At 45.0% G+C, this 16,554-nt stretch overlaps 6 protein-coding genes across 7 annotated transcripts; 3 read left to right on the forward strand and 3 right to left on the reverse strand.

Annotated features, from left to right (window-relative positions):
- Positions 1-336: 336 nt before the first annotated feature.
- On the forward strand, positions 337-2,022 carry DFL_007212 (uncharacterized protein; the record flags this gene model as incomplete). 2 transcript variants are annotated; one of them, XM_067636760.1, is made up of 7 exons in its annotated part: positions 337-390; positions 474-560; positions 644-687; positions 768-925; positions 1,010-1,581; positions 1,643-1,774; positions 1,840-2,022. In XM_067636760.1, the coding sequence occupies 7 exons, from the start codon at positions 337-339 to the stop codon at positions 2,020-2,022; spliced, it is 1,230 nt and encodes a 409-aa protein (XP_067488344.1). The 2 variants fall into 2 exon arrangements, with proteins under 2 accessions (XP_067488344.1, XP_067488345.1); XM_067636761.1 differs by having other exon boundaries at positions 1,851-1,865.
- A 306-nt stretch (positions 2,023-2,328) lies between these two features.
- DFL_007213 (uncharacterized protein) lies at positions 2,329-4,875 on the reverse strand (the record flags this gene model as incomplete). Its single annotated transcript, XM_067636762.1, has 1 exon — positions 2,329-4,875. The coding sequence occupies one exon, from the start codon at positions 4,873-4,875 to the stop codon at positions 2,329-2,331; it is 2,547 nt and encodes an 848-aa protein (XP_067488346.1).
- Positions 4,876-5,578: 703 nt separating this feature from the next.
- DFL_007214 (uncharacterized protein) lies at positions 5,579-6,026 on the reverse strand (the record flags this gene model as incomplete). The annotated part of the gene is made up of 2 exons (XM_067636763.1): positions 5,579-5,633; positions 5,734-6,026. The coding sequence occupies 2 exons, from the start codon at positions 6,024-6,026 to the stop codon at positions 5,579-5,581; spliced, it is 348 nt and encodes a 115-aa protein (XP_067488347.1).
- A 524-nt stretch (positions 6,027-6,550) lies between these two features.
- DFL_007215 (uncharacterized protein) lies at positions 6,551-8,413 on the forward strand (the record flags this gene model as incomplete). The annotated part of the gene is made up of 2 exons (XM_067636764.1): positions 6,551-6,855; positions 6,928-8,413. The coding sequence occupies 2 exons, from the start codon at positions 6,551-6,553 to the stop codon at positions 8,411-8,413; spliced, it is 1,791 nt and encodes a 596-aa protein (XP_067488348.1).
- Positions 8,414-9,113: 700 nt separating this feature from the next.
- DFL_007216 (uncharacterized protein) lies at positions 9,114-10,938 on the reverse strand (the record flags this gene model as incomplete). The annotated part of the gene is made up of 3 exons (XM_067636765.1): positions 9,114-9,864; positions 9,918-10,526; positions 10,586-10,938. The coding sequence occupies 3 exons, from the start codon at positions 10,936-10,938 to the stop codon at positions 9,114-9,116; spliced, it is 1,713 nt and encodes a 570-aa protein (XP_067488349.1).
- Positions 10,939-11,717: 779 nt separating this feature from the next.
- On the forward strand, positions 11,718-16,411 carry DFL_007217 (uncharacterized protein; the record flags this gene model as incomplete). The annotated part of the gene is made up of 8 exons (XM_067636766.1): positions 11,718-13,821; positions 13,940-14,124; positions 14,177-14,287; positions 14,341-14,514; positions 14,575-14,889; positions 14,951-15,219; positions 15,284-15,873; positions 15,933-16,411. The coding sequence occupies 8 exons, from the start codon at positions 11,718-11,720 to the stop codon at positions 16,409-16,411; spliced, it is 4,227 nt and encodes a 1,408-aa protein (XP_067488350.1).
- Between the last annotated feature and the right edge of the window lie 143 nt (positions 16,412-16,554).

Raw genomic sequence — 16,554 nt, forward strand, 5'->3', positions numbered from 1 at the left:
CTAGCATTAATCGTCCCACATACTCTATTATATAAGGCCAAAAGCCCAAGAATTGGGGAATTTAAACTTGATCTAGCTAGTGTTATACCTAATCCTTAGACATCGAATTCAAGACAGCATAATAAAATCGGTCTGGGCGACAGCGGAACGTTCCTACGGCGTAGAACAAAGTCCCATTTTCACAGTTAGTGCAACTATATCGGGGACAACGATCTGAACCACGGATATCAATAGACCGAAACCCGCGCGTATGGTTGTTTAAGAACCATGGCAATTCCGAATCGTGGACCCTTAACTTCGATACCCACTCTTGAGCTCAAATATCCACTTGGCACCATGAGTGCAGCTGTAACTGTCAGGGGCTTCGTAACCAGTGCTATGGTCATTGAGGTAACAGCTTTATATTTTTTCTATTTCAGAATCAACTACGTTTTAGTTGATCGATATCTAACTTCGAGAAACTTATAATAAAGCGGTCACAATGGAAAATACGTGGGCCAATCAACTGGGACAGACTCGACACCGAAACGGCGATCGAATTTATAAAATCTACACCAGCTGTATGTAGGACCATGATGCAATTACTAACTTAGTGATGTGGTATTCTAAACCAGAGCTGGCTGACATCATTTGTTTCTAATAGCGAGACAGAAGGACGAATATGGAAAAAAATCGCTTCCGGATCTTGTAAGTTTAGAAAGTATAAAGCTATCTGCGTTACCGCGGTGCATTCTCATCTGATATGCGTGTTAATAAACGTGATATAGACTTGTTCAAGCTGCAACGTCGGATAGAGCTGGGCTCTTTAAGCAGTCGGGCATTCTCAAGGCAGCGAAAGAAGCACAATGGATTGGTGACGAGTTTCTATATTTTCTTGAGAAAGGGACTACCGGTTCAGCTGTAGTAGAAACAGAGAATTATACAAGTAAGTCTGCCTTGGTATTGCTTGTTTTTACATATACAGCCATGGTGTCAGTTAACATGGGTAAATCAATCTCTCGAATGACAGGTTTCATAGTCCAAACACCTAAAGATGATCTTCCGTATTTCAGTCTCGCCCTCACAGAGCTTAACAATTGCCGTAGCAAATCCGATGCGGACTGGGGATGCATACTTTTTACTGACCATGGAATCGATCTGGAAAACTTGATCTGCAATATTCAATTTCCATCCGACTTTTCGGCACCGCTGCCACCAGATTTCATGTTTCTCCCCGCTTGTCTTCTGCAGTGGCAGGTACAAGAAACTCGGGATCAAGTCAACTCTCTCAGCGATAGCGTACTCGCTCAAGATGATAAACTGACTGGTGGAAAGGCTAAAGGTCTTGAGGATATGAGAAGTTTACTATTTCGGCTAGAGAAACAACATTTAACACTATATAGACGATGGTCATTTGAGCAAGACCTTGCCGCGAAACTGCTACAATGTTTTCAAGTTATCGAAAGAAGAGCAAGCAAAGACGAGGTAGCAACATATTCGCGGAAGCTTTCCCAACAAGTCCGAACCCAGAATGATTTATCCGGAACATTAAAACACGACTTAGATACAATTCCGGGGAAACTTAAGTTTCAACATGGGATGGTAAGCCCTATACTCAGTAGGACTACTTATTTCTTAGAGATTGATTCCAACGTTCCTCTAGATTGACAGTCAAATAAGCATCATGATTGCGAAAAACTCAGAATTCGCGGCAACTGCGGCTCGGAAAGATAGCTCGTTCATGAGAACAATAGCAATTATTACATTAATATTTTTACCCGGAACTTTCGTCGCCGTAAGTATGCCCATGTTTGATATTCCGTTTCTGAAGGTAATACGACGGATACCTAATGGTAAAAGGCGGTGTTTAGTATGTCGATGTTTAATTGGGGGGCAGATGGAACTGTCGTGGTATCAAAGCATATTTGGATGTATTTTGCAATCACAATTCCGTTGACAACGGTAGTTGTGATTTCATGGGTTATTTGGACAATCAAGAGCGAAAAGGATTATAATAAAAAGGTATCTGAGAAGATCTTATGATTATATTGTATTTGCGGTAATGGAGATGAAGGTTTTGTTCGATCGTTCTGTATGCTACAATTGTATATATATGGCATGGTATATGGTGGTGTTATGGAGTTTCAGCGGCATTTTTCAATCTTGGCGGAATTGTTTTTTTTGGGTGGCAGGACCAATATTCTTCTTTCTTGGGCTAGAATCACTAAGAAGTATAAATTCCGGTAGTTATCAAGAATTCGAATAACTATATCGATATCGTATATTTTATAATAAGGGATAAGTTATAAGTATAATCATAATGTATATGCCTATTATGACTACCTGGGATTATCTGACACTGCCCATACGGTAGATTTGGTAATCTTCAGGAAGAATATTCGGATAAGATGCCACCAACTCTCGATCAACGTCTTGCCACTCTCTTGCAAGGTCGTTCCAAGCAACTAAGAAAGAACTCGTTCGAACATTCGAGTCTGTTTTAGAAGATTTTGTCCATTGTTTTTGTAACCGTTCGGCATTCCATCTGTCATGTTCGTTCCTCGCCAAAACCTCGATTTCATCAGGACTAAATTTCTCAACCGGTTCGCGGTGCATATGGTCTTGCTTCTCGGCAAGAAAGCATGACACGAGCCTCAATTTGCGAGGTATATTGTCTGCGTGTCCTCTAGCAGACTCTCTGAACTCTTCAGATAGTTGGCCCCAAGGCTGGTGCCCTGGCTTTTTCCGATCCTCGTCGCTCATCCCCATGGAAAACCTCTTTTTGAGATATGCCATGTGGATATTTTGTGCAAGATGCTCTCTGACAGACTCAGCAAGAACCTTCCCGTCAAGGTATCTTAAGAATTCATCGCTATTGACATGAAGGTCCAGTTGACCGGCAGGTGGTAATGCCGCTCTTTCGAATTGGTGGGCTCCATTGAGCCTGCTCATGGCGACAATTGACTTTAGGGACCGTATTCCTTGTCTATACGATGGCACAAGCAATAAGCCATCAAGAACACTCTCATCAATTGAAAATTTCCCATCGACTTTCAGCTTCGGCTCCCTCTTTTCGAGAAGTTCTCGGAGAATGACAGCCCGACGGACAGGATATAACCTGTCATGCTCCCCTACGCAGTCGGGCCCGAGAATGTTGACGTATCCATGAAGGCATCCTAAAAACTCTTCGGATCGTGGAGGTGTCAGGCCGCGAGAACCTCCCCCGAGTTGGTTCTGGAATTTTTGGTAAGTCTTGAAATTGATTGAGCCGAGGAAGAAAATTGCTCGCCCAATAGGTCGACTCTCGCCGTTGTCTATGAATCGCCCGTGGAGTATCGGCGTTAACAAGTGGAATAGCCATAGAAGTGGAGATCCAGGGACTGGAGTGTCGAATCCGTTGATATAAACTAACGGAAAACCGCCCTCCAAATTACAATCGCGTATTGAATGAAATATCGGAATCAAATCCATTGGAGTTGATATTTGAGTAAGGTCCATACGAAATTTAGAAACCTTTCGCCCATTTAACAACGTTCTTCCCATTTCCATAGCGGCGTATGATCTTCCAGCGCCCCTTGGCCCGAACAGTGCTATGCTAATAGGTTTAGTCTGTGGAAGGTCGATATAATCCCTCAGGACATTAGATATGATTCGAAAGGACTCAATTTCATGACGGTCTACTAGGACAAGTCGACCGAATTGTGCCGTAGGTATTCCATTTGACCCAGAAGAAGTAATTCCACTTTTAACGATATCTCGGGCGACTTGAGCTGGATCGCCAACCATTCGGTCTAAAATCGACCAATATTGATCTGAACCGCTGCCGATAATATCCGAAGGAATCAATAATTTGAAAATGGGATTTTCAGATGTGGCCAAAGCGCTCATTATATAAAGTCCTAGGTGTTCCGGATTGTCGGTAGGATTTGGGCCCCTAACAAGTCCAGAGGCCGCTAGACGCCTGGCAGATAGAAGTGCCAGTTCGATAGCCTTTTCTAGATTCTTTATTGACCCACCTAGATGTGTGACCATACCCGCGATAAAAGCCTCCTTTATTCCGGGAACGTCTCCTAAATTTTGTCGCAAGAATTCTCCTTCGATACACTTTGGATCGAAATATAAAGTTGGTTGGTTTAATTGCCCTCCGCGATGATATATTACTCCGTCGCAGTTGAATAGTACTACAAGATGGGCGCAGGTTACTAGAGAAACTAGTCGACCTACAGACCCGAGCTGCTCAACGAAGTCTTCGCAAGTTTTCTCCCAAGATAGCCCGTGTGAAAGTTGCACTCCTTCGGCGCGGAGATCGTTTGCGCTTACTACGACGACGAGCTTCTCTGGATCTTGAATACCCCCCTCTGTGTGTACACCGTTTCGAATAGTTTCCCAGACACTTCCAGATGCTAGCTTGGGCGCCATGTGGTAAATAAGAACTCTAGGTCGGGCATTTTGCAAAAAATATATTGCATCGTCGGGATTACGGAAAGAACTCTCGGTATCTTGAAAGACTAAAACGTCTTTCTCAGTAGCATTTATAGTCCCAAATGAGGCTGAAGGAGGTTTCCATACGGATTGATAATCTAGCTGCTGAATACGGTTGAGTTTCAGCGTGAGATGTGAAGAGCTAGAGCCGCTATCATCGTGTATTTCGAATTCCAAGATTGAGCGGACAGATTCGTGTTGGATATTTACTGGACCAGAATATATCGGCTCATGGATTTTGAGATTGTAATCGTGAGCGACACATTTCAGAAATTTTGAAATTAGAGCGGCTCCGCTTCTTTGTCTGCAGGTTTTTAGCATATGTTTATGCCATGAGTTTTCGTCGGGCCGGGCTGGGTATATTAACACATCGACTGAGGCGTCTCCGGCGAGGAGAACATTTATCGGCGGCATTTTGGAAATGCGAAAACTACAGAAGCTGGAACATATGATTTGACACGCTATTGTTTCGATCTAGTAAGACTGAAACCTTTTAAGAAATGATTTTTGTGACTGAGCCTAACTTGGCAGCGGAATTTTTTTTTCCACTTTGCCTAACTGCCCCTGGATCCCCCCCTCAATTTCGGGCGGCTCGGGCAGCTAGATACGAGCTTTGGGACCTGAGAACAGAATTGGTACTGCACGAATCTGAAAACGGGATCTATGATACACTCAATACCTCAGATTCTTGATTTCAAGATTCATTTGAAAGTGATTTTGGACATAGGATGTCAATTCTTAGCTGCTGTATGCGAGTTACCTAGCCTAATATATGGTGTGACAGACTGCGTGACTATACAGCACATCACACATCACGAGCTCGTCGATATGATTACACATGGCTTATCTGCGGGGGTCTTCATGATATCCATGCAAGGTTTGGACCTATCATAATAAGTTTTATATATGAATTCGCAACTTCTTTAACCATGATTAAACTAACATCATACCGCTCAAAAAAAAAATTTCAAAAAAAAATTTGTCAACGGTGGCTTTCCATCTATAGACATCTATATATAAAACTCTAGGGAAGGTAAAAGAGTGAGAAAACTATTGACCCAAATACCTGACACCTTTAAATCAGGACCAGTTTTTCGGATATTCGATTCTTGATCTTTTAAAAGTCTTCCAGCTTGACCACATCGTACGCAGGCTCCTCGTATGGATGAACGCTTAAAATCACACAAAAAGTTAACAAAATGTCATTGGAAACGCTCAAATAATTTACAACAATAATGAACACGTAGGCACCACCGCCTTATCTTGACGTACCTTTTCAGCACCTGCACGACTTTGCGTGTGAGCTCCTCCCCAATTACAAGCGTCTCCACCCTCGCCTCTTCTATCTTTTCGAGTTCCCCGACTTTCCCAATATGCGGGTTCGCGGCATCGCCAGGTCTAAATTGCCCAGTTCCCAAAGCAACCCAGGCACATTCTGTATAATTTCCACGACCAATGTATCGTCCTGCCCCAGCGGCAAAAATTGCAGCTTTTGTTGTATCAAGATCCTTAACGGGAACGAAGTAAATGAGTTTGTATCTCTGCGTTGAAGTCGACGAGAGCATTATAGCTATGGTTGAAAACTTGGATTGTCGATTTGTATAATAATGTGATCGATTTGATGATCTTAAAAGGCAAATATGTCGAGGTTTACTTAAGAATATGTGCTTGAATAAGGCAACATGCATTAGGTATAGATAGTGAGAATGTTAGACAGATCTGATCCAGTTCAATTGTGGGTGTTAAATATAAATATGGGATTAGGCTCGAATGCGGGATGACAGCAATGTCGAGCGGGGTTTGGCTAGCTTCGGAAGGAGTAAATGGCGATTGGCTGGAGGATTCGAAGTGGGCGCTTCTAGGGTTAGTCGGGATCCTTCCTGGTCTCCCGCTGTCTGCACCACATGGATTAGAGCCTTAGTTAAGCATATATAGCCTTGCAGTTGACTCCGATGCTACTAGCTGGTATAGGCGTAGTTCACGATATCTCAGTAAACTGCGTGGCCAAAGTTATAGAATTGGCATTTCCACTCTAAATACTTCCACAAGACAAAATTCAAAGCCACTTCCCTCACGGAACAAACACAGCATGGACGTCGACGAAACTACGTTAGAAGGCTATGTCTTCCTTCGGCTGCCAGAGGAGACAGCATTCCGAGTCGTTGAAATTCTCCCTGGGGAGAAAGATACGCCTATTTACTGCAAGCTTCATGTAACGGACTGGGAAAATACTCTTCCATATGAAGCCATTTCATATGTTTGGGGCGACTCTACCCGGGAAAACCCCGTCTTTGTTGATGGAAAGCAGTTAAACGTAACTCGAAGTCTTTGGACCGCTATCAACCATTTGCGCTACCCGGATCGAGCTCGTTTTCTCTGGGCCGATATCATTTGGTGAGTCTACTTATAATTATATTGCGACATAACATTTGAGTTAGTCGGACTAATTGCAATAAAAACATATAGTATCGACCAAGAGCACAATGGGGAGAAAGGAAAACAAATCCAACAAATGAAGAGAATCTACGAGAACGCTCAGGCTGTCCTATCCTGGCTTGGCCCTGACACCGAAGACCACAAAGCCGGACCAGCAATCGAAGCCATCCGGGTAGTATCGGACTTCCTCTGCAGAGAGCTCAAAGTAACAGTCGCGGATCTCAAAGCAATGGACAATCTAACGGAATTCGTATTTAAACACCGCGAGACTCTTCCAAACCCAGATGAGTGTGATTTCAGCTCAGAGGAGCTGTGGAAAGCTTTGGCCTGGTTCTATTCCATCCCCTATTTCACTCGTGTCTGGGTGATCCAAGAGGTCAACGCCAATAGAGAACGAACTGCACATTGCGGTTATGAGACTATCCCATGGGATCTTGTTGAAATTGTGGCAGGGTATATCATTATGGAAACTGACTTCTCTAAGCGATGGGGGTTCTCTAAGACGAATGTCTGGTGGGCTGCTACTACCACTGAACTCAAATGCCCTGAGAATTGGCTTTTTATGCTATACTTGGCGTCCAACTACGGATGTTTGGACGCTAGGGACGTGATCTATGGGCTGAGGGGTCTAATGAGGTTTTCTAAGGGTGCTGAGCTTTTGACACCGGATTACGATAAGACTATTCTTGAAGTTTATCGGGACTCTGTGGAGGCAGCATTGGTAAACTTCGAGAATACAGATGTCTTGTTATATCTAGCTGGTATTGAAATCCCCTCATGGATCCCGGCGTGGAATGTTTCCATGCTCTTCAGGAATCCATTTAGGTTTGGGAACAGAGTACCTTGGAAACCAGCTGGGGACACAAGGGCTGCATGGAGTATCGATAAAGCGAAGAACGTCCTTTCAATAAGTGGATTCATTGCCGACACTATCAAGATCTCGCAGCCATACAACGAAATGTACTTCGGAACCACGATGCTGAACTCTGAAGAAGGCACTGCGAAACTTCGGCAAATTTGGAGAGAAATCCTAGAGATCATAGAACAAGCAACCTCATCGGCGACTCCCTTTACAAAGGGCCTTCTGAATGCGGCAGGGAATGCTTTCTCATTTGGATTGAATGAAAAAAGCTTTCCAGCTGAGGAGGAGCTCCTCCTTCATCGGTTCGTGGCATACCTCAAGATTGTGCTAGATGGTGAGGTATTTGCCAAATACGTACTAGCAGATCTTGCTAACGAATCGGTGGATGCCGATGGATCTTTGTTTGGGAAACCAGTATGGGACTTCACATACCCAGAATCGAGTTTCTATGTCACCGAAGGCGGGTTGCTGGGATGCTGCGTTTCTTCGACGAAGGTGGGCGATTCAGTTGCTGTTCCTTTGGGTAGTACTTACCCACTTGTTCTACAACCGGAGGAAGATGGAAAGTTCCTAATTAGGGGGTTCACTTATGTGTATGGAATTATGCATGGTGAAAGGAAAGATGCGTCGACGCGAGTAATAGAGCTACGCTAAACTCATATCTATTCGAAGGGGTGGCGATCTATCCAATTATTGTGGATTGGCGGATGTACTTAAATATAATCTCGTCAGTTAGTTTATAATTAATGATACGATTCCGCGAACTCTCTTAACTCCGAATTGTGACTGTCTAGCATACTTGAGCACTGGTTTCCTAAATCGATGTAACAAATTCCAACGGCTTGTTGGAAAATGTGTGTTGATGATTTCCGTTGCTTTATTTTTAGTCCCGAGGCTAGCTTTATCTTAGTCTCGGGGCTAACTTTATCCTAGTCTCGAGGCTAGCTTTATCTTAGTCTCGAGACCAAACGGTGTGCTTTCACCAAAGGAATGTCTAGGCATTTGTAGTATCTACGCTGGTGCATACGGTTCTCAATTCCGAATAGAAGAAAAATCGATTAGACTTATTCCACGGTAATGATATAAAATAACAAAAGAATACATTCCCACACACCCGCAAACACCAAAACCATGTCCACGATAGTAGCTATCGCAATTGTAAAGAACAAACAATGCATTCCCTTAATAGCCAACGAACAAAGGTCCCATTTTTTGAAGTGAATTTTCAATGCCGCACAATCAATATGCATATCCAAAAACAATCCCACCCCAAATCTCAACTACTGCTGAAACCAATAATACGAAACTCTGAACGATGCCATGGACGAACGAAGAAAAAAAAGGGAACAACTGCTTAATGCGAGTTGCTCGTGTAGTTGTTACCGTGTCTAGTACTGCCACGGACATCTTCCCATGCACCCGCAAACCGGTTCCCAGTTGCTCCTAACAAGCTCTCCTCTTCCTCTTCATCTTCATCGGCTAGCTGATCCTCAAAGTTCATCTTGGGGGTCCTTACTAGCGATGTCAGGGCTGTGATGATGAATAATCCGATAAATGCAAATTGTGCCCAGAATGTAAAAATTCCGAAGAACGGATAGTTCAGGGTAATCCTGTTGATAAAGGTTGAGACCACAGTGGGAGTGCATACGTCCGCTGCGGGCCCCGTGGCGCCGGCAGAGCATGGAATGAGATGATCGGGGTGATTTGTACAATCACGAACGACTCTCGGCTCGTTCATTGGCCACGTGCAGTACTTCTGGCCACCAAAGTGTGAGTATTGTGGCGCCACAAACATTGTCAGGCCATAGTTTATTGCGAGGACAGAGAGTGTGAGGAGCGTTGTGCCCATAAGCAAGGCCTGGGGTTTTGTATGGCCGCTACGGATCTTGAAGATCACAATCCAAAGGAAGCGAATGCCGATAAAGGCGAGCCCGACGACGGCAGAGATGAAGAAGAAAAGGACGAGAAGAAGAGCGATGACATAGTCGACAGGGAATACTTTGGAGGCTTGGACAAAGATCCAGTTGATTGGGTTGAAGATGTTGACATCGGTGAGGATATAGCCACATCTTGCACCACATTTGGAGAACTTGATTTTGTCAATACTAGAATAAATGTTAGCGGCTATACTTCTGAAGTGAGAGCGTGGGGGAAATACCCTGTGATCAACATAGATGCGACGAGCAAGGCCGAAATCCCAAGGAGAAGAAGTCCGAGGAGCAATTTGAACGGCCTGAGTGCAGCCCGGACCTTGAGCCACCATTTGTTCTTTCCTTCATCCGCAAGCCTCTGTTTTCTGGTTAAAGTCCTCTCTTCTCGCTGCAGAGCCTCAAGCTCCCTCCTATCTTTGTTGTTTAGACCATTTCCTCCTGCGTTCTTGGCCTCGATAATTCGCTGTCTCTCCCGGTTAATTGCGAGGGCATCACGAGCCTCCTCCGCTGATGTGATAGAAATGGCCGGAATCGATTTTATGAGAGAGACCGGGAAAAGAGCAAGACCCGGTGCGGTATAGATAACGTATAGTACCGTGCCGAGACATAGCAGTACCCCGACTATGAATGTTAAGGCCCGTTCACCCCGGTTTTCGAGAAGTAATTTACGGAAGAAGTCGAGATCGTAGTGTTCTTTGCCGGTTCTTTGGGCAGCAACAGGGATGAAGAACCCGACAAGGAATAGAACGAGCAGAAGAAGGATGAAAGCCGTGGTGTATTTGAAGGCGCCTCGAATTCGTGATCCCGCTGTCGAGTCGATATCCCACTCTTCGTACCTGTACAAAACATCTTAGTACGCTTTGGGCATTTTGATTTCCTGGTCGTGAATTCTTACCAAAAGTATGCAAACGGTATAACCAAAAGACACATCAAAGCATCCAGTGAATACAGCAGATAATAAACCACTTTAAGGCTCAAGAGTATACTGTTTACTGTGTCCGGATCCGCCCATTTCTTCTTGGTGCCGGTAGTACTGTCGGTAGTTGACGAAACAAGCGCAATATCAAGCGGTAGAAGACAGACAGTCGCGAGTAATGACGTAAGGGCAAGAACGGTGACTACGGATACGAATAGACTGCGGTCCCTAGGAGCACTGTATATGGCGACGAAAGTAATAGCGACAACGATCAAAATGGCGAGAGCGATGAGGCCAGTGACCCAAATTAGCGATGTTTGTAACAACGCCATGGCGAACGGTTAGAGCTCGGTAGCTCGTATTCTTCGACGGGAAATCTATCGATATATCGTCGCCAGGAGGATATCTCTTGTCGAGGAGGGTTTTGTGGTTGTTTGAAAAGTCGGAGGTGGTTGGGAGATTCAAATCAGGTTCGGTTCATGGCTGGACGGATCTTTAAACGAACAAGACGCGCAGACGTCACAGCCTGCCGAACGATGACGACGGACCCATGCCATTGCATCGTGCAACCCCGCCACGCAAAACCACGCCAAAGATACGAGCTTGTCAGGCCAGCCGTGGTACGAGTCAACCGGTCGTATAAATACCTTATTCAACGTCCATCTTGTTAGGGAAAGGAGACGGTCGAGAAGTCATGGGCACTAGTACGACAGGGAAGTTGCGGGGCGGCGATTGTTCCCACCGAGATGTCGGCTATCTTTTAATAAAAATTTTTTGGGGTAATTGAGTAAGCTTGAAGAGATGTATCACCGTGATATCTAGAAAGAAGAAACAGAAATTTAAAGGGTTAGGAAAGGATGAGAGTGAATGTATGTTTGCTGCTTATTAGCTGGTTGGCGCCGTTGAGCTGCTGGTATTCGAAATTCGCTTGGCGGCTTCTTCAACTTGAACCAGAGCTTGAACTAGAATCAAACCACACCCAACCCGCCCACACGCGCCAAACCCGGATTATTGGTGTCGACGGCATGAATAAGCATACAATACCGCCTATATATTCGATAAACTAGTTAGGATCCCGGATATCGAATAGATTTGGCAAGAGGAGACGAAGATGGGTAGCATGCAGGTCTACACCGAAATCACGGACCCAACCGCGGTCAACAATGCCCTGGCGTTGAACTTCATTTCACCAACAGAACGAAATCTGGTTGTCGCCAAAACATCGCTCCTTCAAATATTTCGACTGGTAGAATATGAAGATGCAGAGGGCGAGTTTGCGCTTGATGAAGGGAAGGATGAGGGTGGCAGCGATCGACGCGTATTCGAGGGTCGCGATCATGAAGATTCATTCACGGTTGAGAGTGGAATGCACCTCCAACGAGAGACAATTGAGAAGACAACAAAGCTAGATCTGGTAGCGCAGTACCATCTATACGGAAGTGTCACTTCTATGGTCAAGATTCGGATTCCGAAAAGCAAAAGTGGTGGAGATTGTCTATTGGTTTCGTTCGACTCTGCGAAGATTTCACTATTGGAATGGGACCCAGCTGCACACTCGATATCAACTATCAGTCTGCATTACTACGAGGGGGATGAATTCAAGTCTCCGCTAACGCCGGAATTTCCAATCAATTACTTGATCTCTGACCCTAAAAGCAGATGTGCCGCGTTTAAGTTCAACCACGACCTGGTCGCTATACTTCCGTTCAGGCAGATTGAAGATGAAGATCTTGAAATCCCGGACAACGACTCTTTCACTTACGATCTGGAAGATGGTGATGACGATGCCGAGAAATCAAAGAAGGACGTCGAAATGAAGGACAGCGCAGGCGATGGAAAGCCCTCTGACATCCCATACCATCCATCGTTCGTCCTATCAGCGTCGCAGCTAGACGAAGCTGTGGAGCGTATCATAGACATCGTGTTCTTGCACGAATACCGAGAGCCGACCTTTGGGATTGTTTACCAGCCGCAACAGGGGTCTGTTGGGATGCTGGAAAGGAGGAAAGATCCGACCCATTTTATTGTCGTCACGCTAGACTTGGATCAACGGGCTTCGACATCTATCATGTCTGCAAAGAATCTACCATTCGATATCTGGAAGGCAATAGCGTTGCCTCCTCCAATCGGTGGAACACTCCTCCTAGGAGAGCATGAGATCGTTCACGTTGACCAAGCCGGAAAGATGTCCGCCGTTGCAGTTAATAGCTATGGTCAACAATACTCTGCTTTCAATATGACTGACCAATCCGACCTTGAATTGAACCTTGAGTCTTGTTTAGCAATTTCTCTTCCGAACGAAAATGGTGACGTTCTCATTGTCACCATAGCAGGTGACTTTGCGATACTGTCGTTCAAGGCTGAAGGTCGAAGCATCAGCAGCTTATTCGTTCGAAGGATACAGAGCAAGGACGGGTATCCGTTCATGTCTGCGCCTTGCGAAACTTTGGTGGATGTTGGTAATCGGCGATTTTTCCTTGGTTCGCTCGACTCTGACGCGGTACTCTGGGGCTACAAGCGGAAAGGCGAGAAAATCTCGTTATCCCAGAAATCCGAGGTCAAGTTAGAGCGGGATGATGCTGAGGATAATGTCGAAGACGACGATGACGAAGATGATCTCTACGGAGAATCTACCGTCACGCCAATCACACCTCGGAAGGCATCGTCGGGTAATGTAGGTCGCGGATCCTCCAGCGAATATGTATTCCGAAGGCATGATAGATTACAAAACGTCGGACCGTGTCGTCAAATGGCTTTTGGGCGGCCAGCCATGTTCCCTGAAAAGCTCAAACTTCACCAAGGTGTCCTCCCGGAACTCGAATTGATGACGACTACAGGGAGAGGCGTTGAAGGCGCCGTCACAGTGTTTAACACATCGATATGCCCTAGGGTTTCTGCTACGTTTGATTTCAAAGACTGCCAGAGACTTTGGGCAGTTCACTCGAAACAGGTTAAGAAGGGGCAATCCATGATCCCATCCTCAGTCAGCAAAGGGTATGAGGAACAAATTGGCGCAACAGAGGATTACAGTACATACCTCTTCGCCTCGAATACCTCCGAGACCCTGGTTTACAAGGTAGGGACGAAATTTGAACCCCTAGAGGGCACCGACATCGAAACAACAGAAGTATGCCCGACATTGGAGTTCGGAACATTCCGGGATGGATTACGAATTGCACAAGTCTGCGAGACCAACGTGAAGGTCTATGATAGTGGTCTGTACCCTAGACTAGCCAATCAATTCCATTTTTCAATACCTTCTCTTCTTTCCACCCATATAAATTCATGTAAAACGTGGTTCTGGGATTCTGATTTGGCTTTTGGTGTGAATAGAACTGCAACTTATCCAGATCATATCGACGAATGACGAGGACCCCGACGGAGGCCCGCATATTGTGTCTGCCAGCTTTGCGGATCCCTACATGCTTTTGATCTGCGGTGATTCGTCCATATTGGCATGCCAGTGTCACGAGCGGACTTTGGAATTGGATAGAATCGAACTGCCTGCCGCTATAAAGGTAATATCATCGATTACTTCGGAGAAATTACTCAATAGCTTACACCTATCAGGGCACAAAATACACGAACGGCTGCCTATATACATCGTCAAGTGGTGTTTTCGGGCCGGGTACACAGTCACAAGTCCTCTCCTTCCTCCTTACTGAGGAAGGAACATTGCAGGTTAGTGGCAAGTCCTTGTATTTTTGATGTCGATTTTAATATCTCCATACTAGGTCTTTACGTTGCCCAATTTTGAGCTGAAAGCTACCTTGGAGCATTTCGACATGAGTCTACAACTTGTTAGTCCTGACGAAACAGCCCTAAGATTTCATACAGCAAGAGATGAGATCGAAGAGATCATCGTAGCGGATCTTGGAGATAATATTAGCAAAGCACCGTATCTTATTGTGAGTCTATTTCTCGTGCTCAAGGGCTTACTCCTCACTACTTTCTAACAGTATCTGTAGGTCAAAACCAAGCGAGATGACATTATAATCTATGAGCCCTTCATAAGCAATGGAATATGCTTCAAAAAGATTTACAATACGATGCTCCCAACTGTTAGCTTGTCGGAGCAAAAGTCGCCGAGTGGCCCATTGGTAAAAATTGATGACTTAGGAGGCTATAGCGTTGCCTTCATGGCGGGTGACACCCCAACATTCATTACTAAGTCTTCGAAGAGTTTACCCAAATTATATAAGTTGCAAGGAGGGATGGTGAGAAGTTTGAGCCCTTTCAACACAAAGGAGACCGAAAGAGGGTTTTTATACATTGATTCCAAGGTGGGTCTTATCTGTCTATAATTTCGATTATTGACAAAGAGATACTTATGATAAAAAAAAGGGCACTGCTCGTGTTTGTCACTTCCCCGAGTTGTCGCTAGAACACACTTGGTTATCCCAACGAATTCCTCTTGAAAGGACTCCGACGTCATTGACCTACTATGACCCTAAGAATGTCTATGTGGTTTCAGTTCTTAGTACTTCGAAACCCGAGGTCGATGATGACGATTTCCAGATGGAGGAGAGTCTTGTTGATGAGACCTTGTTACCGGATATTGAGACTGGGCATTTAATAATGATTTCACCTTCGACTTGGACGACAACCGATAGGTAAGAAATTCTTTTTTTTTTTTTTGGTTTTCTTCTAAGATATTTAATGTCACTGTTCACTTAGATATGAATTCCCACTGCACGAAGTGCCATTTGTTGTGAAAGCTGTGGAACTCGAGGTTTCGGAGGTTACCAAAGAACGAAAAACTCTGGTCGCGGTTGGCACCGGCCTCCTTCGGGGTGAAAATACACCAGCCCGTGGAGCAGTCTACGTATTTGATGTGATCGATGTCGTTCCAGAGATTGGAAAGCCAGAAACAGGGAAGAAGTTCAAGCTCATTTCAAGAGAAGAGGTTAAAGGCGTCGTCAGCACTCTGGCGGGTATGGACGGTTACCTTCTCATCACACATGGTCAGAAGTGTATGATCAGAGGGTTGAAAGAGGATGGATCGTTGTTACCTGTCGCCTTTATGGATATGAATACACATACGACTGTGGCAAAGACCCTAGAGAAGATGGTTTTGTTCGGTGATGTGTTGAAGGGGGTATCGTTTGTTGGATTTTCGGAAGAACCGTATAAGATGATACTGTTCGGAAAGGATCCGAGGCAGCTATCTATCACAGCGGGTGACTTTCTACCAGTGGGAAATGCATGTTACTTTGTTGTAGCGGATGCGCAGTCGAACATCCATGTCCTACAGTATGACCCGGAGAGTAAGCAGCACATTAAACCCCCGTTCACCTGGAACTTGATTTACTAACGATTCCGTCAGACCCCAAATCTATCCACGGAACTAGGCTACTTCCCAAAGGCGAGATCTACTGTGGTCATGAGATCAAGTCGATATGTGTCTTGCCAAAGAAAAGGAGTCTCTTTACGGAACCAGACGAGGACGATATGGATGAAGACGAGGAGGAAGAATTCCTCTGTCTTTTTGGCACTATGACGGGGGTGTTCGGTACCGTTTCGGCAATTACAGAATCAATGTACCGCCGCCTTAATGTCATTCAAGGGCAAATTACGAATACAGGCGAACATATAGCCGGCTTGAACCCTAGAGCGTATCGAGCGGCTAAGTTCAGGAACACTAGTTCGGAGCCTATGAGAGCGATCTTGGACGGGAAACTTTTGGTCAGATGGTTAATGTTAGGAGCTGGCAGAAGGAAGGAACTGGCCGGGAGGGCAGGAACTTCAGAGGAGATGTTGAGGGAGGATTTGTGGTTTTTGCAGGATGCTACGGCTTTCTTCTAAGGCGCGCTATCATAAATTTTGAGAAAACTGTATAATAGAGCAATATAGCAGTATTACCAGCATAGTCTAGTTTCTCACTGCATAAGAAAAGAGCTACACCAGCTTGAACCATTTAATATCGTCGCTGTCGTATCCATATTCTC

The sequence above is a fragment of the Arthrobotrys flagrans genome (genome assembly GCF_004000055.1).
Source record: "Arthrobotrys flagrans strain CBS H-5679 chromosome Unknown unitig_8, whole genome shotgun sequence".
In the NCBI taxonomy this organism is placed as follows: Eukaryota; Fungi; Ascomycota; class Orbiliomycetes; order Orbiliales; family Orbiliaceae; genus Arthrobotrys; species Arthrobotrys flagrans.